Source organism: Rattus rattus, chromosome 18 (genome assembly GCF_011064425.1).
Source record: "Rattus rattus isolate New Zealand chromosome 18, Rrattus_CSIRO_v1, whole genome shotgun sequence".
NCBI lineage: Eukaryota > Metazoa > Chordata > Mammalia > Rodentia > Muridae > Rattus > Rattus rattus.
In genome coordinates, this window is record NC_046171.1 from 10,645,514 (window position 1) to 10,656,670 (window position 11,157).

At 38.1% G+C, this 11,157-nt stretch overlaps 2 protein-coding genes across 2 annotated transcripts; both read left to right on the plus strand.

The window, feature by feature from the left end:
• The first annotated feature begins 563 nt into the window (after positions 1-563).
• On the plus strand, positions 564-1,526 carry LOC116887165 (olfactory receptor 10A4-like). The gene is given in 1 exon segment (XM_032888715.1): positions 564-1,526. A coding segment is annotated over 1 exon segment (957 nt). The 5' UTR covers positions 564-569.
• Positions 1,527-9,194: 7,668 nt separating this feature from the next.
• On the plus strand, positions 9,195-10,166 carry LOC116887327 (olfactory receptor 10C1-like). The gene has a single exon (XM_032888920.1). It carries the CDS (start codon positions 9,201-9,203, stop codon positions 10,164-10,166), a length of 966 nt encoding a protein of 321 aa, XP_032744811.1. The 5' UTR covers positions 9,195-9,200.
• The last annotated feature ends 991 nt before the right edge of the window (positions 10,167-11,157 follow it).

Sequence of the window (11,157 nt, forward strand, 5' to 3'; positions counted from 1 at the left end):
AAAACTTTGAGTTGAGTGTTGATTTCGAATTTCTTTTTAAAAAAATTTTTAAATTCTTCAATTAACAAATTTCAAATTTACCCAAGGCTCTAGAATTAGTAAAATGATGTGCTATAGAAATAGTTCAGTAGTTAGTGGGCTTGTTGTTCAGATATGAGGAATGGAGTTTGGACCCACAGTACCCAGGAAAGACTGAACCATCCAACATTTATATAATTCCAACACTACGGGTATGAAAGGCAAATTCCTATGAAGATTGATTCCTGATGCAGTCTAGCAAAAACAAGTACCTTCAGGTCAAGTAACCAAATCTGTCTCAACAAATAAGGCAGACACCATAGTGTCTTGAAATTACTTGAAATTGATATTTGAACATTTTAAGCACATGTATGTCCATATATTGATTACACACACACACACACACACACACACACACACACACACACACACACACACACACAGGAGGGAGGAGAAAACTTGGGAGAAAGAGACAGATAGAGAGATAGAGTCTGAATAATTTCCCTAGTCTGCAAGAATCCTTGTAACAATTTTGTCCTTTCTTTCAGGAGATGGGTGTCAACTGTTCTCTGTGGCAGGAGAATAGTTTGTCTGTCAAACGCTTTGCATTTGCCAAGTTCTCTGAGATCCCTGGAGAATGCTTCCTCCTGTTCACCCTCATCCTTCTCATGTTCTTAGTATCACTAACAGGAAATGCTCTCATAGCCCTTGCTATTTGTACCAGTCCATCTCTACACACCCCCATGTACTTCTTTCTGGCCAACTTGTCTCTCCTGGAGATTGGCTATACTTGCTCTGTCATACCCAAGATGCTGCAGAGCCTTGTGAGTGAGGCCTGAGGGATCTCTTGGGAGGGTTGTGCCACACAGATGTTCTTCTTCATATTCTTTGGTATAACTGAGTGCTGCCTATTGGCAGCCATGGCCTTTGACCGCTATATGGCTATATGTTCCCCACTCCACTATGCAACCCGAATGAGTCGTGGGGTATGTGCCCATTTGGCAATTGTTTCATGGGTAATGGGATGCACAGTAGGTCTGGGACAGACCAATTTTATTTTCTCCTTGAACTTCTGTGGACCCTGTGAGATAGACCACTTCTTCTGTGACCTTCCACCTCTCCTGGCACTTGCCTGTGGTGATACATCCCAAAACGAGGCTGCCATCTTTGTGGTAGTTGTCCTCTGCATATCTAGCCCTTTTTTGCTGATCATTTATTCCTATGTCCGAATTCTCGTTGCAGTGCTGGTGATGCCTTCACCTGAGGGGCGCCACAAAGCCCTTTCAACCTGTTCTTCCCACCTACTTGTAGTCACACTTTTTTATGGCTCAGGATCTGTTACCTATTTGAGGCCTAAGTCTAGCCACTCACCAGGAATGGACAAACTCTTGGCCCTCTTCTACACAGCAGTGACACCCATGCTGAACCCTATCATCTATAGTTTAAGGAACAAGGATGTCAAGACAGCACTGAGAAGAATTCTGGGCCTGAAAAAATTCTGTCAATAAATAGGTAACAGAATCATGCAAAGCTGGAATTAATAAAAATGTGCAAAGAGCCAGATTAAACAAAGAAAAATTGGTACATTCTTTTGTCTGCCTTATGTTGAGTCTCTTTGTAATTATGAAGGTACCTCTGTACTCAGCACTATTTTCTCTTTTTCTTTAATTTTTTATTAGATACATTTCCTTACTTATATTTCAAAGGTTCCCCTTCCAGGTTTCATGTACATAACCCCCATTCCCTCTCCTCCCCCATTAGGGTATTACCCCTATATATTCCCTCATTGTCCCCTGCCATATTCCCCTGTACTGGAGATTGAACCTTGCCAAGACCAAGGCCTTTCCCTTCCACTGGTGCCCCCATCAAGGTTATTTTCTGCTACATATGCAGTTGGAGCCCTGGGTCATGTCCATGTATAGTCTTTCATTATTAGTTTAGTCCTTAGAAGTTCTGGTGGGTTGGCATTGTTGTTTCTATGGGGTTGAAAGCTCCTTCAACTCTTTCAATATAAGGTCAATTCTTGATCTTAGAGCATAAGCCATTGTTGTTTTGTTCAGGACATTTCCCCAGTGCCCATGTGTTCAAGACTCTTTCCCACTTTTACTTCTATTAGTTTGAGTGTATCTGGTTTGATGTGGAGGTCTTTGATCCACTTGGACTTAAGCTTTGTACACAGTGATAGGAATGTATTGATTTGCATTCTTCTAAATGCTGACCTCCAGTTGAACCAATACCATTGTGTTGAAAATACTATCTTTCTTCCATTGGATGGTTTTGGTTCCTTTGTCAAAGATGACAATAAGTGTGTATGTTCATTTCTGGGTCTTTGATTCTGTTCCACTGTTCTACCTTCTTGTCTCTGTACCAATACCATACAGTTTTTATATCTATTGCTCTGTAATACTGCTTGAAGTCAAGGATGGTGATTACCCCAGAAGTTCTTTTATTGGTGAGTATACTTTTCACTATCCTGGGTTTTTTGTTATTCCAAATGAATTTGAAAATTGCTCTTTCTATCTCTATAAAGAATTGAGTAGGAATTTTGATGGGGATTGCATTGAATCTGTAGATAGCTTTGGCAAAATGGCCATCTTTACTATATTAATTCTGCCATCTTCTTTCCATCTTCTGAGATCTTCCTCAATTTCTTTCTTCAGAGACTTGAACTTATTGTCATACAGATCTTTCACTTGCTTGGTTAAAGTCACACCAAGATATTTTATATTATTTGGGACTATTTTGAAGGGTGTCATTTCCCTAATTTCTTTCTCAGCCTGTTTATCCTTTGAGTAGAGGAAGGCTACTGATTTGTTTAAGTTAATTTTATACCCTGACACTTTGCTAAAGTTGTTTATCACGTTCAGTAGTTCTCTGGTGGAACTTTTGGGGTCACTTAAGTACACTACAATATCACCTGCAAATAGTGACATTTTGTTTTCTTCCCTTCCAATTTGTATACCTATGAACTCCTTTTGTTGTCTGATTGCTTTGGCTAGGACTTTGAGTACTGTAATGAATAACTAGGGAGCGAGTGGCAGCCTTGTCTAGTCCCTGATTTTCGTGGGATTGCTTCAAGTTTCTCTCCATTTAGTTTAATGTTAGCCACTGGTTTGCTGTATATGGCTTTTACTATGTTTAGGTATGGGCCTTGGATTCCTATTCTTTCCAGGACTTTTATCATGAAGGGGTGTTGAATTTTGTCAAATGCTTTCTCAGCATCTAATGAAATGATCATGTGGTTTTGTTCTTTCAGTTTGTTTATATAATGGATCACGTTGATGGTTTTCCGTATATTAAACCATCCCTGCATGCCTGGGACGAAGCCTACTTGATCATGGTGGATGTGTTCTTGGATTTGGTTTGCAAGAATTTTATTGAGTATTTTTGCATCAATATTCACAAGGAAAATTGGTCCGAAATTCTCTTTCTTTGCTGGGTCTTTGTGTGGTTTTGGTATAAGAGTAATTGTGGCTTCATAGAAAAAATTTGTTAGTGCTCCATCTGTTTCTATTTTGGGGAATAGTTTAGACAGTATTTATTTGAGCTCTCCTATGAAGGTCTGATAGAATTCTGCACTGAACCCATCTGGACCTGGGCTATTTTTGGTTGGGAGACTTTCAATAACTGCTTCTATTTTTAGGAGTTATGGGGTTGTTTAGATGCTTTATTTGTTCACGATTTAACTTTGGTACCTGGAATCTGTCTAGAAAATTGTCCATTTCCTCCACATCTTCCAGTTAATTCTGAAATGAAATCAAATACTAAAAAATGCGAGAAAAATGTGCAAGACTGTAGAGAGATTTTCCTTTATGTTTATCCAATCTAAATTGCCAAGTTATATCTCAGAAGTCCTATAAATTCTAGACAATGGTCCCTATGATTTCTCCTCTTTATTCAGGCATTTCTCACATGACTCTTTATTCCCTTATAACTGTATAAAAGGATCTTATTTCAGTAATACTCGTATTTTTATTAAATAATACCACATAGAACAAATTTCTGAGTTCTTTTGTGACCTATACATACCAAAAATATATGAATATTACCATACACTGAACTCTTTAGATTTAACATGATGTGCTTTAAATATTAAATTAAACATAAAAAATATTTTCAAGAATTTCTGTGGAAGTTTTTCTGTCTTTTATTCTTTTCATCATCGTCGTCGTCGTCGTCGTTGTCGTTGTCGTTGTCGTCGTCGTCGTCGTCGTCGTCATCATCATCAGGCCTGCTATGAACTCACAATGATCCACCTACTTCTGTCAACTCAGTGCTAGGATTCAAGGTGTGCATTGCCACATCCATCATAATATGATTATTACAGCATCTTACATAGGTGAGGCTGGCCTTGAACTCCCGATTCAATATTTATCTTTGGCTCTCCAAATGCTAGGATTACAGCTGTATACAACCACTTCTGAATTGGCTTATGAATTTGCTTTTAAGTTAATGAAATTGAGTGTGTGTGTATGTGTGTGTGTGTGTGTGTGTGTGTGAGAGAGAGAGAGAGAGAGAGAGAGAGAGAGAGAGAGAGAGAGAGAGAGAATTATTTGCATCTAGGAATTGGTGCCTGGAGTCCAGCAGCATCAGATACCCTAGAGCTGGATATCGATGTTAGAGTTGAACCCTCCGCAGCTTTCTCTGTTGAGCCTTTTCTCAAGCCCTAGTTTATGATTTTGTATGAATAGATTTGTAGGATTGTTCACCATAAATAAAGTTTTACTAAAAAAAGACTCCAATAGCATAAGAAATGAGACAATCAGCGCAAGGCCCTGGGTTCGGTCCCCAGCTCCGAAAAAAAGAATTAAAAAAAAAAAAAAAAGAAAGAAATGAGACAATCAAAAAATATGATGTAATTTAATGAATTGTACTTGTCATCCTATTGGCCAGAATTAGTTATGGATGCACCTAGATACAAGAGAAACTGAGATATATTCTCAAACTAAATAGAGTTATTATGTTTCATGTGTTAGTTCTTATTCTGTTATTGTGAGGAGCAAGGACCTAGGAAAGAGAAAAAAGAATAACCTTATTGTTCAACCCCCTGTAAAACTAATGGAAATCCCCTTGGCTCCATATCTCATTCTCAGAATAATAACTACTTATACCTAAGTTAAAAATAATTTAAAGCAATTATGGTTTAATTCAGAAAACTATATGCAAAAATATGTGAACCATAATGTCCTAGGTTGAGATAGCATGTACTGTATATGGTACTGCAGAGTGAGATGACAAAGAGAATGTCCCACTTGAGAGAATAAATTATTCTCCCTACCATTCCTATTTTGCATCACTAAAACCTTAGATATTGAGCTATTGTTTTTTTAATAAGTGTTCAGTATCTTAATCATATCTTCCACATTAATACTCTACTTTCATCTTTTTTATTGGACCTACTTTTGATAAAAATAATTAGAAACATAGCCAAAATCACATATGACTAAGAAAGTGTAAAATTTATTAACCTAAATAATTTATAAAAAACAGAACAAATGTTAGTTTCATCAAAAGATGACATGAAATTTAATTATGTAGTTTTCATGAATATTTTAGATAACTCTTACGAAGTGGAAAACTTTAATAATTCATATTAATATTTTCCAATATCAAATAATAAATTACAATACTATATTTCATTTCACATCACAGGATGAGGAAATTTTGTGAGAGCAGTTATCATGAAATTGCATAATTCCTTACATATATTTCTGATTTGTCCACCAATTACATTCACTTCTTTTCCTTCCAAATCAGCATTTGTCTGCTAACTCCAACAGAGCTATCCAGTCTCTCAAGAGGAGACTCAGATGCCTCCTGACACTCATCAGGGGGAAAAGAAATTCCAAAGTCTCCTGGGAAGAGTGGGAAGATCAGACCTCAGAGCACAGAGGATGGCAGTGAAATATATTTATAATCATTGTTTTCAAGAATGTGGAAATCTGTGACTAATATAACCTCTATCTATCTATCTATCTATCTATCTATCTATCTATCTATCTATCTGTATATCTATCATCTGTCATCATCTATTTACCTACCTATCATCTATCTATCTACATATATACATACATACATATATACATGTATTATATATAATCTTACATGTGTGTGTGTGTGTGTGTGTGTTTGTGAGATGCTGAATTATTGCCTCAAAGGACATAATGTTCTCTCCTGGGACACAGAGGCCACCTGACCTCAGATGTGATTATTTACTGCAACAAAGGTTTTTTAATGCACAGGCTTAAAGATGGTAATGAGAATTTGGTAAGGAGAGGGCACAGAGAAAGCCAGAAGGTGGCTAATCAGAAGCAAAAGGAGAAATTCTCCCATCTTGTGCTGGGATTGAAGGTATGTGCCACAACTAAGTTGTCAATAGTGCACTTAGAGAAAGTGAAAGAAAGTGTAAAAATGAACAACTGATACTCAAAGCATTTTGAGTTCTTGCTGTTATTTTATTTAACGTCTCCGTCTTGGAGGAACGTAACAGTCAACTCAGAATGCTGGCTTCTTTGTCAGAAAATAGCTTAAGTACATGGGAAGTCAACACATCACAATGCTGTGATGTGGAGACATCCTCATTACACAGTGCACTGTAATATAGTAGGGAAATCGAAGAATTTCTATAGTGTTGAGCTAACATGTTACTCAGCTGGTGATGAATGGTCCTTTGGTGGGTGAGGAAACTCACAAGAAGTCAGGGTGAGCCTCCTAATAATCTTTTTTCTAACAATCTTCATGAATTGTATGTACTATTATAGAATATTAGCAATAGTGACTTCATGGTGCTGATGATGAGTATTTCCTGAGAATTTCGGCACACAGACACTGCTGTATTACAGAAAATGTGTTGATAGTGTATCATGCTTTCTATCAGTTCACAAAAAATAAAAACAAACCATTTAAGGAGGGAGAGAGACAGACAGACAGACAAAGAGAGAGAGAGAGAGAGAGAGAGAGAGAGAGAGAGAGAGGAGATGAGACAAGGAATGAAGCCCACCAATGAACATTTCTAATCTTTTAAAGCCATCCAGTGTTTACTACACATAAGATCTTCATAACATTGAAGATCTATGTATTAAACAGAACTCATAACGGATATGGAAAATATTACATTATAACACTGTGTTCCTGTCCTCATTCTGTTACTAGATTGGTCACTACAGACTTCTCAGGGCAGGCACTTTTGCACTTTAATGAACATTTTACTATGTAATCACATTGGGCTTCAAACATTTGCAACTTTAAGGTGAAACAACTCAAATTGACGAATCTGAAATTTTACTTGAAGATTACTTTAAGATTAGAGACAGAGGCTTATCCACTGCAGCCTATTATGATGCTTCCATCTTTCTGAAGAGCCTTGAGATGTAGACCTCTATGTGTCTACAGACAGAACGTGAAACATCCTTCTCCTTTCGTGGGTCATTGTGAAAATAGAACTTTCTCTTATGAATCTCAAATAGAATTCCACTACATTGATGTTAGTACATCCTGAGGATGAAGTCAACATCTGATGGAAACCTAAAAGCAATAGAAAATTTAGGCAGATTTTGCCTCTTTCAACATAATTTCAAATAACAAGGAGGGAAATTTGTATTGATTTCAAATTTTTTACTTCATTTTGTGTGATTTAGTATTGTTTTAATATCTCAACAGAATAGCATTTGTATTAGATAATAGTTTTTGAAAGTATTTAGAGACCTTCTGATGCTCCAATTTTTATTTGACTCTGAACTTTGGAAGGTATGAAATACACTTATGACAAGCTTTATTTTTCTAATTTGACCTACAAGTACTAAAAGTATAAAATGAAAAAATATGCACAGGCTGTTCTGTTGCCAGTATTTACTGTCATCAGTTCCTCCACAAGGACTGCCTCCATTTCCCCTGTCTCATGGGCGCTCATCAATATTGCAAACATTTGCCTTGGGCTGCTGGAGATAATTGGGATGAGGCTATATACAAAGGACATTTTTTTAAGTTACCAGTTAAGCCCTACTCAGATATTCCTTTTTATGGCTACATTTCTCCCTTGAGAATCTATGTGACTGAGGAAAGTGTGTAGCTCCTACCAGATGGGAAAATATACAACAGGTATACACAGACCTGTATAATGAACTGACAAGAGTCTATAAACTCCAAAAAAATATGTCAGAGAAGAAGTCAGGACTCAATAAGAAAATATTGAGTTGAAAATGGTATGTACAAAATGAGAGCATGGAGAGAGAGAGAGAGAGAGAGAGAGAGAGAGAGAGAGAGAGAGAGAGAGAGAGAATGGTTAAAGAGAGCAAGTGCTAACAGGAATGAGGAAAAAAATGAATGCGAAAGGACCTTCTCATACTCTCATTGACAGTTGACTAAAGGGAACCTGAATGGACAACTGACCATCACTTTACCTGTTGTCATCGTTAGCACAACATCTCACTGTAACCTAGGCTGTCATTTAACTCACAGCGACCTTCTGCCTCCGCCACACAATTCTTGGGAGTAAAGGATACACCAGATTCCCTGTTAATATTTTGTCATTTAATGGTTGACAAGTAAGAATATACTGTAAGAAGAATCATCTAGTAGTCTGAATAGGGAAAGGATTGATTTAAAAAAAAAACTTTGAGGTGAGTGTTGATTTCGGAATTTTTTTTTAAAAAAAAATTAAATTCTTCAATTAAAAAATTTCGAATTTACCCAAGGCTCTAGATTAGTAAAATGATGTGCTATAGAAATAGTTCAGTAGTTAGTGGGCTTGTTGTTCAGGTATGAGGAATGGAGTTTGGACCCACAGTACCCAGGAAAGACTGAGCCATCCAACATTTATATAATTCCAACACTACGGGTATGAAAGGCAAATTCCTATGAAGGTGGATTCCTGATGCAGTCTAGCAAAAACAAGTACCTTCAGGTCAAGTAACCAACCCTGTCTCAACAAATAAGGCAGACACGATAGGGTAAAAAATACTTGAAATTGATATTTGAACATTTTAAGCACATGTATGTCCATATATTGATTACACAAACACACACACACACACACACACACACACACACACACACACACACACACACACACGAGAGGGAGGGAGAGAAACTTGGGGAGAAAGAGACAGATAGAGAGATAGAGTCTGAATAATTTCCCTAGTCTGCAAGAATTCTTGTAACAATTTTGTCCTTTCTTTCAGGAGATGGGTGTCAACTGTTCTCTGTGGCAGGAGAATAGTTTGTCTGTCAAACGCTTTGCATTTGCCAAGTTCTCTGAGGTCCCTGGAGAATGCTTCCTCCTGTTCAACCTCATCCTTCTCATGTTCTTAGTATCACTAACAGGAAATGCTCTCATAGCCCTTGCTATTTGCACAAGTCCATCTCTACACACCCCCATGTACTTCTTTCTGGCCAACTTGTCTCTCCTGGAGATTGGCTATACTTGCTCTGTCATACCCAAGATGCTGCAGAGCCTTGTGAGTGTGGCCCGAGAGATCTCTCGGGAGGGATGTGCCACACAGATGTTCTTCTTCATATTCTTTGGTATAACTGAGTGCTGCCTATTGGCAGCCATGGCCTTTGACCGCTATATGGCTATATGTTCCCCACTCCACTATGCAACCCGAATGAGTCGTGGGGTATGTGCCTATTTGGCAATTGTCTCATGGGTAATGGGATGCATAGTAGGTCTGGGACAGACCAATTTTATTTTCTCCTTGAACTTCTGTGGACCCTGTGAGATAGACCACTTCTTCTGTGACCTTCCACCTCTCCTGGCACTTGCCTGTGGTGATACATCCCAAATTGAGGCTTCCATCTTTGTGGTAGTTGTCCTCTGCATATCTAGTCCATTTTTACTGATCATTTATTCTTATGTCAGAATTCTCATTGCAGTGCTGGTGATGCCTTCACCTGAGGGGCGCCACAAAGCTCTTTCCACATGTTCCTCACACCTAATTGTAGTCACACTTTTTTATGGCTCTGCATCCTTTACCTATTTGAGGCCCAAGTCTAGCCACTCACCAGGAACGGACAAACTCTTGGCCCTCTTCTACACAGCAGTGACATCCATGCTGAACCCTATCATCTATAGTTTAAGGAATAAGGAAGTCAAGGCAGCACTGAGAAGAACTCTGGGCCTGGAAAAAATTCTGTCAATAAATACGTAACAGAACCATGAAAAGCTTCTAGTTAATAAAAATGTGCAAAGAGCCAGATTAAACAAAGAAAAATTGGTACATTCTTCTGTTTGCCTTATTTTGAGTCTCTTTGTAATTATGAAGGTACCTCTGTACTCAGCTCTATTTTCTTTTTTTCTTTAATTTTTTATTAGATATATTTCTTTACTTACCTTTTAAAGGCTATTCCCCTTCCCAGTTTCATGTACATAAGCACCCATTCCCTCTCCTCCCCATTTGGGTATTACCCCTATACATTCCCTTATTGTTCCCCCCATATTCCCCTGTACTGGGGGACCAACCTTGGCAAGACCAAGGGCTTTCCCTTCCACTGGTGCCCCATCAAGGTTATTCTCTGCTACATATGCAGTTGGAGCCCTGGGTCAGTCCATGTATATTCTTTCATTAGTGGTTTAGTCACTGGAAGTCGTGGTTGGTTGGCAATGTTGTTTCTATGGGGTTGAAAGCTCCTTCAACTCTTTCAATACTTCCTCTAATTCCCCCAAAGTGGGTCCTATTCTCAGTTCTGTGGTTTGCTGCTAGCATTGACCTCTGTATGGACATGCTCTGAATGTATCTCTTAGGAGAGATCTATATCCAGTCCCCTTCAGCATGCATTTTTTAGCTTCATCAATCTTATGTAGTTATGGGTCACATGTGGGTCAGGCTCTGAATGGCCATTCCTTGAGTTGCTGATCTAATCTTTGCTCCCATATCCACTCCTATGCACATTTTCCCCCTTTTAAAGAGTGGGAGCATCCACATTTTGGTCATCCTTCTTATTGAGCTTCCTGTGGTCTGTGGATTGCATCTTGAGTGATTGAGCTTTTTGGCTAATATACACTTTTCAATAAGTTTATACCAAGTGTGTTTTTGTCTTATTGAGTAGCCTCACTCAGGATGATATTTTCTAATTTATTCTATTTGCCTATGAATTTCACGAAGTCATTGTTTTTTATAGCTGAGTGATGTACTACATTTT

Coding starts and splice junctions, on each gene's coding strand:
- LOC116887327 (XM_032888920.1), top strand. CDS start 9,201: ATGGGTGTCAACTGTTCTCTGTGGCAGGAGAATAGTTTGTCTGTCAAA.